Here is a 24,861-nt window from a genome sequence, read left to right as displayed (position 1 = left end):
AGACAGTGCTGGTCCAGAAGTGTTCAGTGAGCAGCGTTTCCTTTGTATCTTATTCTAAACGGAGGTTTCACTTAATGTTCAAATGCAACTGTGAATTCCATGAAGCGTAGCTTGATAATGAAGGAAGTATTCTGTTATAGAGAGAGCAATCTTCATCTATTCTTTTTAAACTTTCCCCCTTTTCTTCCTTTCGTCACACGCCTGTGTGTGCATGTGTGTGGATGTGTGGACATGTGTGCACACGTGTGTATGGGAGGAGGAAACAGAATAAGGGCAGACGTTTTGCTCTCCATAATCTCACAGACCACAACGCTAAGTATCAGGGTTCACTGTCAGAATTCTGGAAAGCCACACGTAGGAAGGGAAAGGCAAGGCTAGGACAGTCAGAATGTTATGAGATGAGCGCCATCTAGTGTCAGCTCGTCCTAACTGCAGGCACACCGTGCCAGAGGCTGTGAGAATACAAAAAAATGTCAATGTCACCAAATGAGCACATAAGGCCAATAAAGGTCACGTTTTCAACAACAACATGACAATGATTGCTGTATTCAAAGCATTGGGTTCTGGATGGTGGATATCACCCCTGTTATTCTGGGCTGTTTTCCCCATGCTAAGTGAAAGCAGCTAGACTGTGGTCCTGACGCTCCTCTGACCAAGTGCCTTGTGTGTGAAAACACAACATCCAGAATGGAATATTCCGCATGGCTTTGATGACAGGGCATCTATCAAGTTTGGGAAATGCAAGTCCCACGTTGAGTTTTCATGTTTTCTTTAGTATCTGCTACCTACCTTCTAGCACAGCTGTTAAGTCAGTATTTGTACCTGACGGCCGATTCAGATGGACCCAACAGGACCTACACCAAGCTTCTTTTATTCAAAAGCGCTACAAAGTCCTTTTCTATTTCATCTAATGCCTCGAATTAGCTCACTGGAATTAGCTCAGGCTTCCCAAGTCAAAGGAGGATTGGTCAAACTCTTCATTAACTTTTAAGTAAGTTCATCACATTAAATGAAAAACATGAAATAAGAAATGGTGAAATTAAACTCAATGGCAAAGAACAAACAATCTAACTGAAAATGGGCAGAGGAACTGAAAAGACCTTATTCCCCAGAGGACGTACACAGGGCAAACACACATGAAAAGGTGCTCCACGTCCCTGGTCATCAGGAAAATGCAAATCAAAACCACAGTGAGACGTCACCACACACGTGTTAGAATGGCTACTGTCAAAAAGACAAGAAGTAAGTATTATGAGGATGTGGAGAAAAGAGAACCCTCATGCACTGTTGGTGGGAACAATATGAAGTTTCCTCAAAAAAATAAAAATAGAATTACCTTATGACCCAGTAATCCCAATTCTGAGTATTTATCCAAAGGAAATGAAAACAGTATCTCAAAAAAAATAACTGCACCCCCATGTTCATTGCAACATTATTCACAATAGCCAAAATACAGAACAACCTAAGTGTCCATGGATAGAAAAATGGGTAAATTACATACACGCACACATACACACAGAAATACCCAACCATAAAAAAGAAGGAAATCCTGCCATTTGCAACAACATGGATGGACCTAGAGGGCATTATGCTAGATGAGGTAGGGTCAGACAGAGAAAGACAAATACTGTATGATCTCACTTAGGTGTGGAATGTAGAAAAGAAAAGAAAAGAAAAGAACTCATAGAAACAGAGAGAAGATTGGTGGTTGCCAAGTTGGGGGTCGGGGTGGGAGAAATGGGGGGGTCAAGAGATACAAACTTCAGTTATCAGGTGAGTAAGTCCCGGGAGGCAGAGTGCAGCATGGTGACTACAGTTAGCGGTATGGCGTTGCATTAATCAAAGCTGCTACGAGAGCAGATTTTGTAAGTTCTCATCACAAGAAAAAGTTTGTAACTGTGAGGTGACGTTAACCAAACTTATAATAGTAATCATTTTGAGATATAGATACATAGATACATAGATACAGATACATTCATTCTGTTGCATACCTCAAACTAATACAATGTTATATATCAATAAAACTGGAAAAAATATGAAATTAAATCTCAAGGACACTAGCTGACGTGGAAATAATTTGTAATTTAACAACAATATGGATTGAAATGCAAAGCCTCTGGCATTTCTGCTCTTTGTTTTCAAGGAACAGTTAAGTTTGGCAGCTGGGGATCCTCCATCTCGGGACTTATGTTTTCTAAATTAAGGAGAGCTGCAGAGTCTAAGCACTTGTGACAGCCAGTGTTACCGCATGCTGACGGTGCCGTTAGTCCCTCAGATAGCAGGGCTGTGCCCACCCGGCGTCAGGTACTGTGACACCCCAAACCCGAGCTGCACGGAGAATGTCAGTTTGATGAGCTGCAGCCGGGATGTGGTCAGAGCAAGGGGCCTTTGGCGTCCACGCTACAGAGATGCAGGAAGCCGACCAAGCTCTGCAAGACAATGACAATACATCCCACCGAGATACGACAATAGCAGAGGAAGAAGCTGCAAATTTGGCCAACGTGTAACAACGCTGTATTTGTTCAGTTTCACAAAAGTGCTCTTACTTTTTAAGACACAGAAGATAAAACCACGTGGAGAGCTCAGATGACAAGGAATGTGGAAGTGACCCGCCAGCCCTCTCCAGACACAGGACTGTGGGCAGAGCTGTCCCCTGACGTGCCACACAGGGCACACAGCAAGACTTGATGATTTTACAGGAACTGACATGAGTTCCAGATTTCTGTTGTAACCAACTGCCACAACATGAGGGGCTTAAAGTAACAGAAACTTATCACCTTCTAACTGGAAGTCGGAAGTATAAACCTGGCCTCCTGGCCTAAAGTCACAGTGCTGGCGGGGCCGTCCCCCTCCGGGGGCTCTGGTGGACACCCCCCCCCCGCCTCATCAGCTTCTAGGGGCTGCCTGTATTCTCCATCTTCAAAGCTCATCAGTCCCGTCTCTGCTCCCATCAAGACGTCACCTCCCCCCATCTGCCCTTCCTATGTCCTGGTTACAAGTGTGCAGCTGATAACACCAGGCCCACCCAGGTAACCCAGGATAATCTTCCCATCACAAGACCTAGCAGGCACACTGACAGGTTCCAGGGGTCAGGACGTGGGCTTCGGGGGCCCATCTGGCCCAGCACAGACCTAGCAGCCCCCAGTGCGTCTTTACAGTGATGGCTGTTCATGTGGCATGTCCCTAGACAGAGCCTGCAAGGCCAACAAAGTTAGAGGGAAACATGGAAAACTTGGAGGGCCCACCCCAACTAGATTCTAATTCCTGACTATGGGGAACTCATCGCTGTTCTCAGACTTAGTCTCTCAGTCCCTTATGGGCACAAGGGGATAATTACACGAACGTCACGGAGTTTCCGTGAAGACTCAATTAAATAAGGCATGAAAAGCTAAGTCTGGGTCACACACTACCCTGCAGTACCTTTTTATAAATAGAGTGGGCCACATAAAGGGTGGGCCGCAGCCCTGCAGTCTAGGGGACAGATGGCACCATCAGTGCTGAGATGACAGCAGGCTGTCATAAATGCTCAAAGTCCCCAGATGAAGACTCCTCCAAGTCCTGACTTTATTATGAGGAGGAAAATTGGGTCTCAGGTACCGGGAGATCCGGCTCTCAGAACAGTGAGGTCTCCCCATTTCCCCCTCCGCTCCCTGCCCCCTCCCCCTCCCTCTGGCTCTCACAGGGGCAGGAAGTGGGAGGTGCACTAGCTGGGAGCCCCGGCCTGAGGAGGGCGGGGCCTGCAGGGGGCCAGGTGCTGACTGGGGCCTCTGAGCAGAGCGGTGCAGGTGGGAGGGCTGACATGACGGTGACTCCCGGAGTCCTAGAAGCTGAGCTTCTCGATGTCAGACAGCAAGGGACAGACAAGGAAAGGGGGCAAGCCACTGGAACCTGGATGGTTGGCTTGGCACTGGAGGCTCCAGGGGAGGTGAACGCCTGGTTTTCAACACACAGACAGAAGGAACAGCAAATACAGAACCTCCAGCTCCACCCACAGCAGGACCAGGGAGCGGCAGTGTCCCCAGGGCCAGGGGGGCACCAAACAGCCAGGGCTCCTTGGAAAAATCACCACTTGGCCAATGTCACGGTCATGAAATCAACTCAGGCAAGGAAAATGGGAGGTGCAGACACTTGTGGGGAAGTGACGTGAGGAATGGAAGTTTAGAGTCTCAAAGTGTGTCCTCAAAATGAGTTAATAATGACAAGACAGGACAATTAATTTGTAGTGGACACACCAGCAGACCTGGGTGATCACAGCTCCAAGCCTCAGGCACCGGGCAGGCAAAGCACAGAGACCCAGTGCCAGCCCTGCTCTATCCCCGCCAAAAACGCAGGACGGGCTCCGTGACAAGGACACGTGTGGGGCTCACACACGAAAGGACCACTGTTAGCTTCAAAGGACCAAGGTCATGGCAGCCAAGAGCACTGAGGAACCCACGCAGACGACGACTGAGGAGACCTGAGGCTCGTGGTTGTGGGGGGACCCTTTGGTCTCAGGGACGCGATCGGGGCAGCTGGAGCTTGATGGGCAAAGACTGGACAGGAATTCCTTGTTGTTAGAAATCGTTCTCAAGAAGTGAACTACACAAAAATAAATGTCAGGCCCTATTCCCACCCTGGACTTGACTTTTTTCATCCAAGGGCTATGCTTTCTCCTTAATGCCGTGTAGGATGGGGCATCTGGACCCGTGCACCCAAGGGGCTGGCATCCAGAACCTTCTGACAGAGGCACAAAGAAGCCCACTCAACAGAAAGCCTCTCACAGGGCAGTCCCACCTGTCTGGAAGGTTACCAGAAAGTTCTGGTTGATTAAAAATGCACTCCTGTGTTGGTAACGGGGGACGCCGTGCCCGTGTGGAGGTGGGGGTGTGGGGACTGCCCTTCTGCGCAGTATTGCTGTGAACCTGAAACTGCTCTAAAATCAATTAAACACCCTCCATCTGCATCACGTCTTACGGTTCTGCCTTGGCTTCGGAGACGGCCGCAGGCACTCCACCCCACAGCCCAGCTCTCGGCGCTCCCGGACTCCAGTCCACACCAGGCAAACCTCAGTCCTTGCACGGAGAACAAGTGTAAGCGCTATAACAACTGCTGACCACCATGAAAATCTTATACCCCAACCTCACGGGCTTGGGGGCCCACTTAGGGACGGCGATTTACAAGAAACGTATTGTAGTTAAAAATGAAATCTGCTTTCTAGCCCCAGTGTCAGTATTCGCTGGCAAGCCCTCCAGACACACTGTCAAGTCGTTGGGCCAAACTGGACGATTAAAGGGAAAAGCACATGCAGTGTGATTCCAGCCATGGGAACCGAGGGTCGATAACACAGAAGCAGGAAGTCAATACTTGCCCAGTGTAAAAAGACAAAATTGGTTGAGATAGACATTTTATAGACCATAGCACACAAAGGAAAGCTTTTTAAAGGAGCCTAATCTGTTTCCAATTTAAGACATCTTTCTCAAACAGATCCAAGTACAATGTAATATTTCATTAAACACATTTCATGTACGTCAGGTCCTTGGCTATGGTCGTCCTCTACGCAGATGACTTCCCTTTTAGCGTCTGTGTGTGATTGAGAGAGAAAAGAGAAATGAGATGTAATCAATTGATAGTTATTTAGCACCTATTATGTGCAAAGCATGTACTCAATGTAGCCGGTGGAAATTAGTGCAAGAAATTGGAGAAGCACATATAAAATCTGCAAAGCAGTTAAGCAGCTGGTTCTGTTGCTTCTTGTCAGGCTTTTTGGGGTGATTGGCTGCAAGGACTTGAGCTGAGGGGCTCCTGGGGAAGAAAGAGCAAGCTGCAGAGAGGCAAGCTGCGGAGAACCATGCTTTTAAGGAGGCGTGAGGATGGAGCCATTCTGCGTCTCCCCGTGGTGTGGCTCCATGACCACACACACTTGCCAGAACTCATGAGTGGATTCTACTACGTCTGCGAGATTTAATAAATACATGTTGTTTTAAAGAAGAGACGGCAAAGAAGAGGGAGACTGAGAAATTCACAAAAGGGGAATTTGGAAGGGGAAAAGTATACATCAGAATATTTTAGAGAAAAAAGGGACAATACTAAGCAGAAACACAACTATTTAAGGACTATAGCATAAGAAAGATTTTCAGAAGTTACGCTGTGCTGGGGTAGCTACCGTAACATTAGAAACACACTGAGGGACTAAAATCCAGAAGGGCTTCATTCCACCACATCCCACTGCACGTGTCCTTTGGGTGTAACAGCAGCAGAAGCTGCATCGATCATCACCTGTGTGTGACTTCTTGTTCTTTGTCATCTGTACTCAGGATATTATATTATTTGATCTGAACAAACACTGTGTGTGAAAGTCAGGGCTCTGACAGCCCAAAAGCTGCGGCACTTTAACTCTTGTGGTTACTTCAAGTTTCTCGTATGGTCTCAGACTCTCCGAGCCAACGACTAATTACACAGCTGATTGGGCATTATTACTATTTCTGGGTAATATGGAGAAAGTGGTCCAGGACTCTTCCCAGGCTTTCTAATTTTAATTTGCAGCACTTGATTTTTTTTTTTTCAATCTGTGGAGCTTTGTACAGATCACAGCACTGCAAAGGGAAGACCCAAGTGGGGCTCATGCAGAGGCAGCCGCCAGGCCCACACCAGGGCTGCAGTGATTTCCTCCTGGAGGAGATGCCTGGTCCAACTCCCACTGGCCGGACGCTACAAAGAAGCCACACTGAGTGTTGATGTCCACCAGCTCAGTCCCAAGTGAGAGCGTGGAACTGAGGGGCTTGGGGGGCTGGCCAGAGGCAGCAGTGTCCGGCTGCCTGACCTTCTGCACCTCACCTTTGCCCAGCAATGGGGCACCTGGGCAAATGACGGTGCACAGTGAAAAGACAAGGTGCCCCGGTGAGGAGATACAGCCAGCCAACTGCCACCATGAGCTAGACTCCGAGTCATTCTAGATTAAAGACCAACACTCGCAAATATAAAAATGACTATTTCCCTTAACAAACAACAGTCAGGTGCATGACATTCCCTACTGGATCTCGCTGTGCCTCACACCCATCAGAGCCTGGAAATAAATAAAAACGACAGTGTTCCCCACGCCTCCCCATGCCTCCCCCATGGCTTGTCTCTGAGGCGAGTGGAGACCTAAGGGATAAAAGCGTGCTGAGCCCGTCTGGGTACCTCTTCTAAGGTGGCGTCGGAAACCCCGTAGCCCGTCAGGTGCAGATGATGGAGGTTCTGTTCCAGGGCCTGGAAAAGCCCTTTGAAGCAGGCTCGGTCGGCCTCCTTGGGGACGATGTAGCTCAGCTCACGCCCACTGCTGGCTCTGAGAAACGCCCGCGGGACATAGGTCTGTATCAGGGACGTAGCACAAGCTGTGGCCTTCGCGTCATCGACCTCCGGGACAGAAGTCTGTCCAAAACAACGGAGGGAACAGTAAGGGGTGGCGTCCAAACATGGCAAGTACACGTCAACCAACCTCACACACGTCTGGAAGCAGCTTCTGTGACATTCCAATTCCAAGCAGCAAAGTCAAGAAATATCATGAAGCGACAGGCATTTCAAGAACATGTTGTGCTTTTTAAAGACAAAGCTGTTTCTGTGGTGCTGACCACACACCCGCCCTGGTGACCGCGTAGCCTCCAGGTCCACAGTCATGGGGCGCCCTCTGTGCTGGGGAGAGTCAGGAAGGTGACAGGCCGGCAATTGGACCACAGGACGGCTGGGGGGGTCTTCCTAAAAGGGAGGCATGGATTCCCCCAGAGAGGGAAGGAACCACCTCAGGACAGCAGTTCAAAAGGAAGCAGACAGGAACCTCAGGACACCAAGGCTAAGGCGGCCACGGGCAGGAGCAACTCTGAGCCCACCTCCAACTGCCAACCCCAGAGCCACCTCTGCCATGTCACACCTGGTTGACACAAGGCAATCCTAACCCCCAGTGTGACCCGATGGGTCCCCTGAAGTAAGCATTTCACCTCTTGGGTCCCTCACTACTGCGCTTCACACTATGGTAAATTTTAGCCTCCTAAATGGAGTGTCACTGCCACAAAAATATTTCTAGAACAGGGGGTCACAGTGCTGCCTGGCCAGCCTCCCGGGCAGACCCCACGAGGGACCCTCATCTGACGCCTCCCAGGCCCAGGGCCCTCAGGACTCAGTGGGGCGCCTGGGTCGCTGAGCACAGGCCTCCCCTGTATCACCGCCTCCCCCTGCAGCCCCTGCCCCACAGCACAGGAAGCCCTGTGTGTCCCCAAGGAGCCCTCCTGCCAGTCGGTCCCCTGGCCCAGGAGCCCCTCGCTCAGTGCCCTCGTCCGCTCCTGACCGCCCCCCCACACACGGCCATCCCGCCCCCCCACTTCACACTTCTCCCTTCCTTGCTGCGCCCTCCCCTCCTCGTGTCCTGAGACCCCGAGGCCCTCGTGCAGAAGCCATGCGTCCTTTTCCATCACGTCCCCTGAGACCCATGGCAGTGTGCGGCCCGGCTAGTTCAGGGCAATGCTCATTAGGTCCATCTGAATCCCACGTGTGAAATGCCCCCTGTGCCCCGCAGGAAGGTCCCTGAGCCGCGCATCTCTCACCTGTCTCGTGAGCGTCAGGCTGAGCCCCTGGCCGTAGGCCTCCGTCAGGCAGGACGGGGGTGCCGAGCACCGCAGGCGGCCGTGCTGCAGGATGGCCACGCGGTCACTCAGCGCCTCCGCCTCATCCAGGTGGTGGGTGGTGAAGATGAGCGTCCGACCTGGTGTCCCAAGACAGACAGGGCATCAGAGCCCGCGTGACAAAGGCGACGGAGGCCCCACGCATCCCATCCTTCAGAGGGAGAGCCGGGATCAAGTAAAGGATCGTCACCAGTTCTTAAATCAGAAAAATGGACACCTTGGGGGCCACCCCAAACCGGAGTCCTGAAACACTTCCTGCACGGCTTCCCCTCAGGGCTCTAACACAGCTTCTACAAACCCTCCACCACCGTGAACCAAAGGGGGTGCCCTGACAGGCACACAGGCTGGGACTGAGGCACAAAGCACGAGTCCCTGTGCCACCACCATTCTGTAAGGTCACTGAGTGGACGCAGAGCGGAAATCAGAAGAAAGTTCTGGGGGCATCTCTGTGTCTCCCGGTACGCAGGTCCCCGCACTCATCTTCAGACAGTAATCTCACGGACACTTGAGGACAAGGCTCTTTTCTATGAGGCGGCTCACGCATAAAATCGAACGAGCGCTGTGTGAAGGTTGGGGATGGCCGTGGGACACGCTGTGTCCTTTACAACCAGGGACGATGCGACCACACAACTCATTCGTGACGTGTGACAGGGGTGGAGCACCTGACACTTCCGTGGGAGAGTCCCAGCAGCCACGGACCACAGCGTGTTCTGGGAAGTGGGAAGGGCAGCCAGGGGAGGGGGGCACCAGAGTGGGGCCTCCCAGAGAGACGCCATGAATGTGACCACTATTTGCAGACGCGTGTGAAGCTCTTATGTGGCCTCTGTGAATCGGCGTCTTGTCGTGTTTTGCTCGCTCTGCTTGGGGAGGGAAGGGCTGGGACTGACCATAGCAGGGCAGAAGCCAGGGACACTAGGGGCGTTTTCACAGGGGAGCTCACTTACAGAGCGGAAGGAGAGGAAGGTCTCGTGACTTCCGCCTCCACACGCCCCACTGGGTGACAGCAAGCCCCATTCCACCTGTTCTAGTTCACTGACTAGAAACAAACACATTGATCCTTATCTCAAAATCAGAGTTTCCAAGAGAGCAGGCTGAACATATTTTTAAACTCCACTTGATTTTATGTCTTTTAATAGAAGAGAAAGATGAAAAGACCGAGATTCTCAATTCATCTGAAGAGAAACTGTGAAAGCAAACCCGGGAGAAACAGGCGGGGTCTCCACAGTGACCACCGTCACCACAGGGGTGTCCCAAAGACCAAGGCCAACCGCCTGCACGGAAGTCCTTCCAGGCTAAGAAAACGTGCTGGTCCCTGATTTGGATTAGACTCACTCGGGTTAGTGCTGCTTCGACTGCAGGTGACACGTCCCCAGACAATGAAGTCGGCGAAAAACAAGTCAACTGGAATCTACATTCCTAGACAATATGGGTGAAGTTCACAGGACTTTGATCCATGATGGCTTCTCGGTGGATGCAAGGCAACGCAAGGGCCATCCCAAACCTCCGAGGACAAGCGTTCCTTTGTAAGACCCCGCTGCACCACTCCCCCCGCCCCCGAGGCAGGTGGTCCCCCTACCCCGCCCCAGCCGCCAAAATGCGGTTCTTCCCACATTCACCTTCTCTTGTCATCTTAACAAAGATCCTGGGAAAGTGTCGCTGACTGAGCACGCCCTTCCATACACGGTCATTTACTTCTCACAAAATCCTAGGAGATGTATCACTGCCGCCAGGAGCAAATGGAGAACCGAAGCCTGTGGAGTCTGCCTTTCCCCAGGCACACAGGGCTGCAGAGCAGGCCCGTGACGGGTGGGAGGGGTGGGTGCCGCTGTCATAGCACATTCTGCTGCCCTTCCCTTCCTGTCTTATCCCCCAGCCAGGCAGGAAGGGACTGGTAGCAGAGCCAACCAAGAGCTACGCAGGCGTGTCCCCCAGCGGGAAAGGGGCAAATTCCAGGAAGCCTGGGCCCAGGGCACCGTGTTCCCACGGAGGATGCCTCCCGCTCTGCAGGGAACACTTGTTGTGCGGGGTCCTCAGGTCTGTCTCACAGGCTGCAGCGCGGTTACCTGGAGGCTTAGGGCTGTTTCCACAAACGCCCTCCATTTTGACTCCTGAAAACCTTTTCCTGCCAGCACCGCCTTTAGTCCACTTACAGCCTACTGATGCTGCATTTCACAGGCAGGGACTGCGCCTCCAGAGATGAAGGTCATCGCAAAACGACAGAGGACAGCGAGGGCACTTAACTTCTAACAGCAGAGCCTCGAGCAAGCTGCCTGTTTCTGAAACTTCTCATATCTGGCCTTCTGAAGTCACATTATGCTCATGACCCCAGTGGCCAGTCGCTAGCCCCCGGGCCCCATCTCTCATTTCCAGAACAAACAGGAGCAGTGGGCCCACCATTGGTTTGAGCAATAGCTCACACCGAGATTCACAGGCCCGGGAGTGCGGGGTCAACACACTGTCTCTCCTCTGTCTTCTTCAGCCCCACCTGGTGGCAGTTTTAGTCAGTTTGACCTCACATAACATCAGTCCCTATAAGAGGGTCTCCTGCATAGAAAGTCCATGGTTTCTTTCTCCTTTCTGCCTCTCCCACTTCTCTCCCCAAAGGGGACTTAGGTATGTAGAGAAGAGGGGCTCTGTGATGTCGTCAGTGAGGATGGTTAGGGTCTTGGGGCACAGGCCATCAGCGCCCCATGGGCTCTGGGTGATGACCGACACCACCTGTCCTGCCCCTTCCACCTTCTCACTGTGTGTGAGGCCCCTGAAAGGCTCAGGTCCAAGCACTCACGCTCTGGAGGCCCCGCCCCAGTCCAGTGCCTGCTGGCCTGAGTCTCGGCCCTGGCTTCCATCCAGCTGCAAGGGCCACTTCATCACCTCGTGGCGGCATCACGGGCAGGCCCTGTCTCCACTGGTACCAAAGCCTGTGGACCCATCAAAGTGTGGGACACAGGCCGCGGTGCCTCCCTGGGCCCCAGCGCTCTGCCTGAGAACTTGGGCATGCTGCACGGTGCCACTGACATTTTCTGGGGTGACTGCCCGCCCCCGGCCAACGGCAGAACAGAACACCACCTCTCTCACTCGGTGTGCCTGCTCCCTCCTCTGTCTCCTCGCACAATCCCCCTAACTCTCTGGGACAGAAAGGAACAGGCTTGTCCATCATTCTCCTCTCTGCTCCCAGCCTTATGCCTAAGCTTTAAGTGACGGACAAGCATCTTTTCTACGCTAAGGAGGGAATCTGATGACCCGAGTCTCGTGGGCACAGCCCTCTGAATGGTAGCGAAGGGGAGGGCTTCTTTCTGGTTCTTTCTCTTTGCATTTCTTAGGCAGAAAATTCTTATGTCCCCCAGGGATGTGGAGGCTTCAGGTCAAATAAGAAGGTTTTATACTTAAAAGGCACAAGAGAAAAGCAAACCAGCTTTTGCACGAAAACCTGTGGTAACCTGGCGCTGATGTCCGGGCACTGGGTGAGCGGTACCAGGACGAACGAGCTTCCTGTTCTGCGGTGTCCTCCAAGTCAGGGGGTTCCCATGAGGTCCCCACAGCTGTGCTTCCCAGCTGTCAGTCACAGAGAACCAGGGGCAGGACATTTGTCACCTCCCCTCTGATGCCCTCGACTGGACATTCACCGTAACGCACGAGAGGGACAGAACCACTAACCAGAGCCCCAGGCCCCGCAGCCCGAGCCTCCTTGGTGGCTGGAAACCTGTCTCTGCCCCTTTTGATAATCTGCGCCTCTGCATTGGAGGACAGGATGGCAGGGTACAGTCTGAACTGAAATCATGAGTAACGAGCGTTGCTAACAGCACCTTAGGAGAGCCAACTCCGAGCGAGCCGCCCTAGCAGAGCACAGATGTTCCATAATAGATGCATTTCTAGAACCGTCTGCGAAAATCTCTTTCTGAAAAGAGTGACACGTCCTTCTTGGGATCTGGCTCTTCACATGACAGCGTGCCTTTCCCCTGCACAGACCTGTGGGGACCGCAGCGGAATGAGGCCCAGTTCCTACCTTCTCGGTACTGGAGGAGAATGTCCCAGATGTCGCGGCGGGAGCAAGGGTCCACCCCGCTGGTGGGTTCGTCGAGGACCACGGTCCTCGATGTGCCGAGGAAAGCAATACCGAGGGACAGCTTCCTCTTGAGGCCTCCAGACAGGGCACGGGCTTGTTTATGCTGGTGTGACGTTAACCCCACGTCCTGAAGAGTCCTGGAACGAGAGTAAGGCTGTCACTGTCCCCGAGCCCCTCAGAGACATGCTTCCAATGTCATCCCACAAATAATGGCTTCAATGACCTGGATCTCTGCAAGTCAGGGGCACACCCATGAGAACCGGAAGCCACTGTGATGAGTCCTGACACAGCAGCGTCCCCTTCCTGAGGGTCACTGCTGCCTGGGACTGTGCCAACTGACCAAATGTGTGTCCGCTCGGCAGGGCGGGTGTCCTCCCTGGAGGAGTATTTCTCTCCATTCTACCCTGTCCACCCCCCACCGGCCCCTCCAGCCCCTGCAGACACCACAGAGCAGGGAGGGGTGGCTGATGAGCCCGGGTGTCAGGAGGAGCAGGGGCTCGGCCCCAGCGCACAGCGGAGCGGGCGTGTGGTCAAGGCCCTGGATGAGGGCCCCGTGCAGCGGGCCACGTGTGCCAGTGTCTTCCTGGCTGTGTGCATGGTACGCTCCCAGAACACCACGTGCAAACAGGAGTCACCAGGTGCCACTCCCGTGAAAGTCAGCCCTGTCCCTGCTCCCTCTCAGCGACCTTCCCACATTCCAGATGCCTCCTACGTGGAGCCTCACCTCCTTCTCGAGGTCCACTCCGCTCACAAAGAATCTCTCCTGTCACAGCACCCGTGGACTCTGCGCAAACAGCTGCCTCTCCTCACCACTCACGTGTTGAAAACCAACGTTAAGCAGCCGCCCTGAAACCTGTCCCTGTGCGCCCCACCCAGACGAGCGTCCATCCCGCTAAGCTGCAGGCACATTCACAACTTCCCGGCTGGCTGCCAGCAGCGGTCCGTGTGGAGGCTACACAGGACAAGAGGAGTCCAGGGCTCCACACGGCTGGGCTTCAACACCTGTGGACTCCTAGAAAGTTCCGGAATCCTAAGCAAGGACAAGGGTGAAATCCCAAGGAGGTGCTTGCCTGCCCACTAAGTAAATGTCTCATGTCTGTTTCGTGATGTACGTATTTCTCATCCGGACCCAGAAAGCGCCCACACCAGCTTCTCTGTGTCCAGGTGTCAGTCTACCCACGTCACCTTAGCCCAAGTGCATTTTCCACTGGGTGAGTCTCCACCTAAATTTATAGCAGCAATTTATATTCCTGCTTTCAGGAGTTCCCATTGCTGACAACACCCCACCTGGGAAGAGAGGACAAATGACTCATGTGCAGCAGGCAGCCGTCCTGACCTCTATTCCCAATGAGACTCCGCCCCCAACACCTCCCCACCTGGGTGACTCCAACACAACAGAGGAGGTGAACCTGATGAGCCCCATTCAGTGACATTCACCAGAGTCCTGCATCCGTTTACCGTGACCGCTGCACCATCCCAGGCTGGCCCACGTCATCTCCCATAAGCACAGCCCCTCCAGAGGCCCCAACCACGCATTGTCACGCAGGGACTCAGCTCCCGCTCCCCGCACAAGAACGCAGGACATGGCGAGGCCAAAAAGGAACACCCATGGAGCCATGGACAGGGGGTTCATACCACTATATTCTCGCTGGCGGCTGGTCGAGACACAAAAGCAAACATCCGCCAGCACCCCAGCGAGGGGTCTTCCTGCACCCCAGTCTCTCTGGCGGCCAGGCGAGACACAGGAAGTAGGATCCACACGGTCTGCAATCCGCCATCCATTGTGGATCCTACACGTCCTGTCCTGAGCGCACCTTTTCTCCCAGCTGATCCTGAGCTCCAGCCATCACTCAGCCGCACAAAACCCAGTTCTCCACTGCCTTCCTCTCTGAGCTTTCAGTCCCATGGTCTGCCTCCTACTGTCTTACCTGGGTCCATCCCTCTCGACTAGGTTCCTTCCCACCACGAATGGGACAGCACTCTGGCAAGTCTCCCTCCTCTCTCGTTACCTCCACTGCTTGTTCTGTTGGAAACACCTTTTCTTGACTTCCCTTTTCCATCTTTGCACCGTCCCATCTCTTTGTTCTTTTGCAGCAAAACTCCTGGGAAGAAGTATTTCCAGTTCCTCTCCTTCCGTTTTCCCTTTAACTGACCCCAGGCTGACCTTCCTTCCCAACATGCTATGAAATGCTTCACCGAGGTCACCAGTAGCCTCAACATACAAATCCAGAGGTCACTTCTCAGTCTCCATCGTACTTGAGCCTTAGCGTCCGATGCAATTGACCACTCCGCCTCCTTCTTGGACTTGTCTTCCTCCTCCCCCAGTGGCCTCTCTTTCTCACCACTGGCCGGTCCCTCCTCCTCCCTCTGTCCTCTTCATCTCGGGGTATCCGGGGCTCAGTCCTTTGCCCTCCCCTCTCGTCTACCTGCACTCACACCCCTGACCATCTCATCTCCAGCACAGATTGGCCTCCGCCCAAGTCCCCCGGTCCGCCAGAATTCTACCTGCTGATGTTCACTACACGACAACACCTCATTGACTTACGGCCTGAGCCAGGTCCTCTGGGGCTTCTCTAATCCTCCCCAGGCCAATTAAAGGCACCACAGTAATGACCTGATTCCTGACACGAGCTCATTCTGAGGACCCCCAGGGAGCCTGAACTCACACTGGAATGAAGCTGCACGTTAAGGAGACCAAGCGCTCCGGAGCGTGACATGGAGCTGCCGGCTCTCCCTCGGATGGTGGCAGTCTGCGTTCCCTCTAATTGGGAGCTGCTGCACTAAAACACGATCTCATTCTGATTGCTTGTGTGCAAATTGGCTTTGTTGCTAGGTAACACATAGGGACCTGGAGACTACCTGGGCTGCCTGTGCCCAGATGGAAGGCGAAGCCGTGCGGCATTGTTTGGAACCCAATTCGCACCTAGTCACGCAGTTTGCTGTGGTCTAGAGTAGATGAGGTTTTCACTAAAACAGGTGGCCCAAGACTTCTGTTAATTTAGCTTGTACATCACCAGCTCGCCCTCTGAGGCCGCACAGCCGCCTCTGGTCAACTCCCACTCGGGTCTGAGGTGGCTTCAACAGCACAGTCAATGTTTTCCCTGAAAATCGGGAAACCCTTCGCGTGATGGTTGTGACCAGCCCCTTCTGAGGACGCGGTGAGATGAGGACCTGCCCCCTCACAGCAGAGAGGAGCCTTGCAGAGGTGACAGAAAAGACGAGAAGAATCGGGAGAAGCAGCCGGGGGCAGCGGGAGGGGTGGCCGGATTCTGGCATCTCCATGGAAGGCGGTGACGAAGGTGTGAGCTGGCTGCTGGTGATGGAAACGCAAAGCAGCAGGAAAGGGTCCTACACCGGGAGGACAACAGGGCAAAGCCCCGTCTGGACCACGTCCCTCAGTTTCCAGTAATATCGCCAGGGCACATCAAACGTGTGACAACTTGAAGCCTCGGTCCCCTTATCTCGTGATGGGGCTGGAAACACCAAGGGAGGATCCCACCAAGGAGCAGCGTGCACTGACATTCCGCACGGGCACAGAGGACAAGACACCCTGCCCCTGCCCCCAGCATACTTCCACCTCCGTCACAGCCTTACTGTAAAATACAAAGCCTACAAGAGCGTGTTAAAGGAGCAGGAAGCCGCGATGGGAAAGGGCTTCCCGATCCCATGTGCTCAGGTGTGTCCGTTCATTCACACCGACACTGACACAGGCCTGGCGCCTGTTCTGTTGCGCAGGTAAACTGCGGATGAGGAGGCCGCACACACTCCCGCCTCGCGGCCCCGCGCCACGCACCGGGAGGGGGCGCAGCACCGGCACGCAGCCTCCGCCCCGCTGCCACTATGCCGGCGGTGCCGCTAGCCCCGGGTCAGCCCTCCCACTGCTACTGTCCTCCCTCCCCCACCCCTCCAAGCTCATCCTCCAGAAACGCCACTTTGTTTTCTGACCAGGGACCTCGGGGGTCCCCTCTCCCTCTGGTCTAAGCTGCTTCTAGAGTCCCAGCGACAAAGGAGGTTGTCGCTTCGCCTCGCGGGCCAGTCCTGGCTACCCCACTCCTGTCCCCATCACACGTCCTCACCTCTGGGGCCTCCTTCTGCTGCCTGTTCGGTGCATTCGAGCCTCGCCTGCACCCCCACCTGCCTCCGTGCCCAGGTGACCACACGGCCTGCCCGCCTGCTGCCCCGAACACTCCTCACATCAGGCCTTCTTATCTCCCCGCCATAAGTCGGGCTCCCACAGCGTTCTGCCCTCAGCAGCCTCTGTCACCAGGCTGTCCCGTGACCCTGCTCTCTACCCTGTGGTCATAGACAGACCTTCCAGACCTCAGGCTGACCATGCTGTCCCACCCATGATCGCCCACTTGCGTGACAACGCTCGATGCCTGAGATGACTAGCTGGGCTCTTGAAAGTGGAGCCGGGCCCCTCGCTCCACTGCTTTACTTCAGGACACTCGCCTGAGCCCACGTTCCAGGCACAGACTTCCCCGACAGCCCACGCCACGCTTTCCCACCTGTGCTCATCGATTCCCCACTTCAAGGGAAGATCAAGTTCCAAGTCTTCCCCGAGAAGCCTTCGATGGCATTTCCAGCGTTGGCTGTGTCAGAACTCCACAACTGGGAACCACTTGCCAATTGTTTCTTCTCACAAATGGCGACGCTGATGTTTTCCCCACCCCCACGAATGGTCATGGGGCAGGGCAGGGGGAGCGCCGGGATGAGCAGTACCGACCTGCAGATGTGCTGATGCAGCTCGGCCCGGGTCCACTGCGGAGCCTTGATGGAAGCAAAGAGCAGCAGGTGCTCGCGGGCGGTGAGGTTGTCGAACAGGACGTCCTGCTGAGGACATACCCCCAGCTCCCTTCTGACCGCCGCCAGGTCTGTCTGCAGGTTCTTGCCATTGATGATGATGGTTCCAGAAGTGGGAGCGTACAGTCCCGTCAACATGGATCTGCCAGAGAAACTAAATGAGCAGGGACAACAGAAGCGGCCGCGGCTTCAGCAACCGAGTCCGTCCCAGGCAACATGGCCATCGTGCCCGGAGCACTCCCCTCCTGCAGACGTTCTCTACACAGCCCGTTAGAAGTCGGAACGATCCCCACCCGTGACAGCTGCCTGGGACTGTGCGATTATAAATCTGACTTCATGTCTACAGGTGAGGAGGCAGGCTAAAGAAAGAGCACACTTACCTAAGTCCCCATAATTAGACATAAACCAAGAGAAATGCAAACCGTGACACCCGACCCTGCGGCCAAGTCTTTGTCTGCTAAAGCCCAGGCCACCTGTCCCTGGCAACAGCACAGAAACACAAGTGGCCCAGCTCCAGAACCACTCCTGTCCAACATGGCCAGTGGAGGCCCGAGGACTGCCTGATCCTGCCGCCTCTTTTCAGGAAGCTTATTAGTTACTTTACGCCATTTTCTCATTTTCTAAAAAGTCAGGCACACCCCTACCACACAGCCTAGCAAATCCACTCCTCAGGGCTCACACGGAAGACATTAAAAGGTGTCTGCACAGAGCTATCTACCTGGATGTTCACAGCAGCTTTGCTTACAATCTCCAAAAACTGGAAACAACCTCAACTGCCACCAAGAGTGAGCAAAAGGGACATGCTGGTGACACGGCCTCACGGCACCAACCACGACTGGGTCTGTGAGCATCTGCTGAGTGGGAGAAGTGTGCAGAACTCCACTTATGAGAAATTCTTGGAAGTGCAAACTGTCCAGCGATGGATCCAATGTGTGTCACCTGGCGCTCAGGGTTCGAGGGGGTGCAGCAAACCTGGGAGGCCAGAAGGCCCTGTGTCTGTGCGTGGCCCCTCCCAGCAGCAGACAAACGTCACGAGCTCATCAAACTGAGCTCTCCAGACACCACGCGTGCACACGAGTCACTCAACGGACCTGACTGACAGCCGTCTGCCGTATTGTTTTCAAACCTTCCGGGGGGCACTACAGAATAGTGTATACACATTCCGTACACGTCTCGGGCGTTTTGCTTTAAATAGTGATGGTCAGTCCATTGACTGGCCTCTGAGCCTGTGTCTGAGAGCTGCCGGGAGAGAAGATCCCGAGGATGACTCCAGATGTCCTTGCAACACCTACTACAGAGACACAGTCAGTGCCTCGGAACAACAGGAAACTGCAATTTTAATTCTCATTCTTCCTGCTCAGAAACATGCACTGGTAAGAGCATGACATGGGATGCTAGCTTTCCGGCCATTATTTGTGTAACATGTACGTCCCTAAAGTGAAAACACTCAAGCAACACGCAGCGAGATCTGCAGCCCTGTTTCAGCATCCAAGGAAGGAAGACAATTTGCCACACCGTTTTCCTTAAGTTTGTTTTCAGTATGAGATTTCTGAAGATTTGTGTGTGTTTATTTTTCTACCTTTCTTAATAAGGTAGACAAGATTCCTTTTCATTGTTTAATTAAGCAGTCCTGCTGGAAGAAAAAAAAAGAAAGCAACTTGTTCAAAGAGAAATTCGATAATTTTGGTGGTTTAACCTTAAAAAGCCACCATTTCCACAGCCAGCTCAGGGCTATTCTGTGGACCACGAATTTCTGAGGTCGTTATTTCTCTGGGATCACATGATTTGATTCTTTAATCAAATCTGGAGCCAATGGATTCTAAACCAAAACTCAAACCTTAAAAAAACTGCCAACCATGCAAAACTAGAACATGAAAAAAAATACTTGGGTGTTTAAATTGCAAACATTGTTCTGAATTTCATCCTTCTATAGAAATACAAGCAAAGTTAAACTTAGCAGGAGAAAAATAAAAAGGGTCCTAGGACTTTCAAAAAGTACAGTAAAAGCAGGTGAATTATTTGTAGGGAATAAAAGAATAATTAAAGATTTCTAAACTCCATCCTGCTCCGCCGCCTGCCCCAGACCTGCAGGGTGGCTGCTGGTTCAGGGCGCACAGCAGCTCAGGCCAGAGGGCTGTCTTTCCTCTGTGCCCACCAACTGCACTGAGACTCAAAACAAAGAAAGAAACCTGGCCTCCTGTCTCACAGGTAAACAGGTATTTTTAATAATCAAACCCCGTGTTATACAGAAGTGAAAGGAGACGTACATGACAGTGGTTTTCCCGGCGCCGTTGGTGCCCAGCAGGGCGGTGATCTGGCCGCTGTGGAAGGTGAGGGTCAGGTCTTGGACGGCCGCCTTGTGGGGCTGGTACTCCTTGGTCACAGACACCAGGGTGACGCCCAGGGGGCCTCCTTCCAGCGTTCCCTTCCCGTTCTGCGGCGATGACCCTGTGAGGGGGATGCAAACTCAGCAAGCAGGCTCCCAAATCCCCAGGTACGCTCACACCTGCTATTCCAGCGGACTGCTGGGATGAACTCTGGTGTGAGACGCATGAAACAATTCGAAAGTCTTTCTCTACCAAAATCAAGAGGCGAGTTACATACTGGCAAAAATTAAGTGAAAGCTCTGATTGCCAAGTTTTGTACCTTATGTCATCCATTGTATAAGAAAAAGGTCTCACACACACGCTTGTGTATATGCAGAGGCCAACAGCCGGCAGGTTAGTTACGCACTGAAATGTCCTCACGAACTAGTCTCCTGATTGTATTCCCAATTTCCTCAAAGATTCATATTTTACTTGTATCATCAGAAAGTTATTACATTACAGTACTGACGCAAAATAAAGCCATCCTGCTGCGAGCTTGTTTATCCGTAGGTGCCTTCTGGAGTCACCCTTTTGTAGAAGTGCCCCAGGAACACAGAGGGAACACTGGTCCTGCCCTGTCCCCTCTCCTGTCCCCTTCGTCGTGTGCAGGGGCAGTGACGTGCCCTCTCATGGAAACAGTGAATCAACTAGCACGTGTGAACACTTTAAAACCACCTGCTAGCTGCCCACCTTTGTTTCTGTAGTTTATACAAATTCCTGTTAGAATTAAAGCTTCATTTTACTGAATCACAGTTGACAAGAGCAAAGCTCCGAGCCGTCAGTCCCGAGTTGGACCACAGCAGCCGGGCGGGAAGGCGAGTCACGGTCAGTCAGAAGCCGTGGCCAGCACCCACAGAAGACGCTTACCCCTCGAATGCGTGTTGGAACTCAGCATCGGCTGCCACGTGCTATCTGCACGAACACCTAGGAATAAATGCGCCCCGACGCCCGCACCCCTGCTGACACGTGCACATGGCTTTCTGCTCCACCTGCTCCCGCCACCTCAGCCCCTTACCTGGAGCCAGTGTGAATTCCTTCCACACACCCTACACCTTTCCCCCATTCCTGTTTCCATAGGAGAGTCCACAGCACGGCTCTCTCTCCACTTGCCCAACAACTGGTCGTTCAGACTGGCGCCCGGGACCTGTCCCTTTCTGCTAGGATGCAGTTCAATAAACACTTTCTTTCAGGACAACGTGCCATCTTGAAGGGTTTGTGGTTGACATCATGTGTGCACAAGTGCACGTAACACACGGGCACTGTAACAACAGGTAACCCTACCCCTGGGTTAGCAGGTAACCCTACCACCACGCTGCGTGAACATCCGAGGGGACTCTTCCGCACGTCGCTGCTGTCCCCGTGTTTCTCAGCCCACGGTAGCTTGTCAACGGGCCGGGAAACAGTGCATGTGCAGTCAGTTACAAAGGCTCGGCCAGAAACTTCGACCGCAACAAAGCTGACCAGAAGGAAGACGCGTCCAGTGCACTACCCTCCACACACCTTTACGGTCGAAGCCCTCCCTGAAGATGGAAACAGCACACGCAGTGCACCACCTTTTCACCACCGAGCCGCACACGTCCTTCCAGTATGAGACAGTGAAGGGGAAATACCAGGGCTTCTTTAGGCCGAAGGCTCCTAAAAATAAGATACAGTTCAAGTCCGTGTATTATTTTTGTATTTAGAAGAATCTTTCCTAATGAATACAAAGTGTTATTCCATGTGACATGTCCCACATGCATCCCATACCTGAACCAGTGACCCTCTGAGACAGCATGGGCCACGCATGGGCCTGCCGCCCTCTGCCCCGCCTGGCCAGGGCCACTGCCGGCGCCCCCCGGCCATCTGAGCAGGCACTCAACCAGCAGGCAGGCACTTATTAAACATAAGCGAACCGCTGAGTGTACCCCCAGGACAGCCTCGCCCCGCCCATGGCTCTTCTCTTTAGCTGTCACTTTGCTTTGTCACGCTGCCTTGACGTTTGCACAGATTACTAGACACGGGCTAAAAGCAGGAAGGAATTAGTCAATTAAAACCTCTACAGAGAAGAATAGTTCATAATGCTAACATGTCCATATGAAGCGTATCGGCATTCTTTAATCATATTCTCCTAATTCATTCCGGTCCACTTAATAGTCACTTTGCCACATGTTGAAATGAGGGTGGACTTAACCATTAACACGTCTGTTTTCTTTAACACATCCACTCCAGTTAAGTTTGGAGAGTGGTCTGAATTCTCCCATGACTGAGACCTGTGACCACCGAGCTAGGGACAGATATGTGACCTTCACACTCTAACCACACTGAATCCTCGTGATTCAAACTGATCACAAAGGAACACGTGTGTCCAGCCACCTTTGAAGTGAAGGGAGGCTGAGCAGGTGTTACCCGCTCTTCTGTCCCAGTGGGAAGGGGTGGGGTCCAGCCAGGCTTGTCCGAGGACCCACGGCAGGCGAGCTGCAGAAGCCACATGACTGACCTCTGGCTGACCTCTGGCTGACCTCTGGCTGACCTCTGGCAGTACCTGCTTACCTGACACAGGCGTGCAGCAGGGAGGATGCTTTCTGTTGCCCTTTCAAACAGGTTGTCCTTGACTCAAACAAGCACCTCACCTCGCCTCACCTCACCTCTTGCACCCATTTCTTCCCGCACCTGGACACACACGTGGACAATAAGATTGTGGAAATGGAAGGAGACAAAATGCGAGCAGAGAGCAAGAAGACTATTCTGCAAATGCTGGCAGCTGCTTTGCCCTCCGCCCTCAGGCAGCAGTTCCCTGCAGAGACCTCACTCAGGTGACAGCACTGTCACTGCCGGTGACAGCATGAGAGGGCACGACCTGCTGAAAGGGCAGGGACTCCAAGGCCTTCTCGCGTTCTAGAGCTTGCATTAGCAGAGGCGAAGGGGACGCTTAGGGCTGGGCAGGAGGTGAAGGACCCTGAATGGTCTTGAAAAGGTGCCATGAGGTCTCAACTCGGGTCACGGCTGCAGGGGTGGGAAGGAGGAGAGAGAGATGAGACGCCTTCCGGCGTCAGGAAAAAGAAACGCGAAACAAACTGAATATTAATGGTGGACTTGCTAATGAAACCATCCCCGCTCTAATCTGTCTGGACTTCTAAAATCCCCCTAATTAATCTATTCCTCTAACTGAGCAGGAGCTGCCAGAACCAACTTAGCGTGGCGGCTGCTGGCTCCCAGCGCTCCGGACGTCTGCTCCTGCTTATCCCTTCACACTGTGTCACGCGCACGCTCCACGAGCACATGCTTCCACCCCCGTTACCAACCGCAACGGGGCGCGATATTATGAGCAAAGCCCTCAGTTCACGCCGAGCAGCCGCCTGAAGGGGCCCTGCCTGCTGGCTTTCGTGGGCCAGGAAACTAATTAGCATTGCTCCCCCAAAACTGACAGCAATAAAAGAAGACCTCAATGAAATTCGACAGATCAAGCAGAACCCGATTTAATTGGAAGCACAGCAAGACGAGTCTCTGAAACAAAGTCTCCAAGAGGACAGATGTTTGCTTGGGAGCCCTCGAGAGGAGCCTGGAGACCTGCACTGACACTGAGCCCTGAAAGCCGGGATGACATTGGCGCTTTGATCTTTTATTTTGCAACAGACCTGGTCTTCCTTCCTAACTAGCCAGTAGCTAAAACTGGTTTATAACAGCAAAGAGAAATATCAAAATCCACCAGAAGACTTCCTAAAGCACAAAGCAGAGCTGAGGGTTTGTAACTTCAGAGCGGCTTCCAGGTCTTTCCACCTCTGCGAGGTGTAGTGTCCGACCTGGCTGGGAATCCTGTCAGTTCAGGTTATAGGACACTTCGTGTGACCTAGTGACATTTCCCTGGACAAGGTACATCCAGCGGACTAACAGAGACTCAGAAAATCAACCAGCAGACCTTTGTCCCTGGTGGGGAGAAAGCTGGTTTTGAGACACCTGAAAGCTCAAGGTCATGAGTGGATGGCAGTGGTAGAAGCCACCATGAGACACAGTGGGATTGCAAGTGTCGGGGCTTAGAGACAATGGGCTGGATACCGACCTTCCCCCAAAGGGAAGGCAGAGAACCAGGATCTGGAAGGAACAGGAGACCAGGAAAGAATGAAGAAGGGACACGAGACGGTGGTTCTCCCAACCTGGCAGGAGCCAGTTCACAGCACAGCCCACCTGGCCCCAGGGACTCTCCACAAGAAGCCCACGCGTGGTGTTTACGTATCCTGGTCCCCTAAGGAAGATGGCTTGTTCCTCTCCTCTGAGTCCCTAGCTGACTTTATTTAAATCTTAGAAAACTACAATAAAATGCTCCTCTGAAACCCACCGGCTGGGCAGATGTTCCACTGACCCACACGACAAGGAATGACCCAACATTCACCCCCAGGCAGGGCACTCCTACCACCATTCAGCTTCCCTGAGCTCACCCCCCTTCCCTTTACTTCAAATTTCACAGTTCTTCAAATAGGATCTAGAAAGTGGCACTTCTGCACACCAGATACTTCCCTCGATGGCAAAGTCATTTTTTTAAGATCAAAATATTCATACAAAATTCACCATCTTAATCACGTTAAAGTGATGGTAAGTACAGTGACACCGCTGTGCGGTCAATCTCCAGATTGCTTTCCCCACCTTCCCCTCCCCAGCCCCCGACAGCCCCCATTCTACTCTCTTTCTATATGAATGTGATGACTCTCTGTAGATTACTCATGGTTCTCCAAAGAAATAGAACCAATCGAACAGATATCGACACACAGACTTGTAAGGAGGGACTGGCTCCCACAATGATGGAGGCTGAGAAGCCCCGCGAGCTGCTGGCTGCAAGGTGGAGCAGTTCCAGTCCAAACCCCCGGCCTGAGAACCAGCGGCTACTGGTGCAAGCTCCTGGTCCACTCTGAAGACCCAAGAGCCAGGAGCTCCAGAGTCTGAGGGCAGGAGAAGACGATGTCTCAGCTCAAGCACACCGCAAATTCGCCCTTCCTTCACCTTTTTCTCCTACTCGGGCGCTCAA

The 24,861-nt window shown here is 53.0% G+C and overlaps 1 protein-coding gene across 1 annotated transcript in view; it reads right to left on the bottom strand.

The window, feature by feature from the left end:
- The window catches only part of ABCA13 (ATP binding cassette subfamily A member 13), a 241,923-nt gene that overhangs the window by 110,984 nt on the left and 106,078 nt on the right, over positions 1-24,861 (bottom strand). The window contains exons 32-37 of the mRNA XM_033088866.1: positions 21,366-21,500; positions 19,767-19,947; positions 17,423-17,641; positions 12,637-12,833; positions 8,556-8,713; positions 7,159-7,389 (exon numbers count right to left, since the gene is read on the bottom strand). Of these exons, the coding sequence (XP_032944757.1) occupies positions 7,159-7,389; positions 8,556-8,713; positions 12,637-12,833; positions 17,423-17,641; positions 19,767-19,947; positions 21,366-21,500 (1,121 nt within the window). The remainder of the gene's footprint in view (positions 1-7,158; positions 7,390-8,555; positions 8,714-12,636; positions 12,834-17,422; positions 17,642-19,766; positions 19,948-21,365; positions 21,501-24,861) is intronic.

This window comes from Rhinolophus ferrumequinum, chromosome 20 (genome assembly GCF_004115265.2).
Source record: "Rhinolophus ferrumequinum isolate MPI-CBG mRhiFer1 chromosome 20, mRhiFer1_v1.p, whole genome shotgun sequence".
Taxonomy (NCBI): domain Eukaryota; kingdom Metazoa; phylum Chordata; class Mammalia; order Chiroptera; family Rhinolophidae; genus Rhinolophus; species Rhinolophus ferrumequinum.
This window is presented reverse-complemented; position numbering and strand designations above follow the sequence as displayed.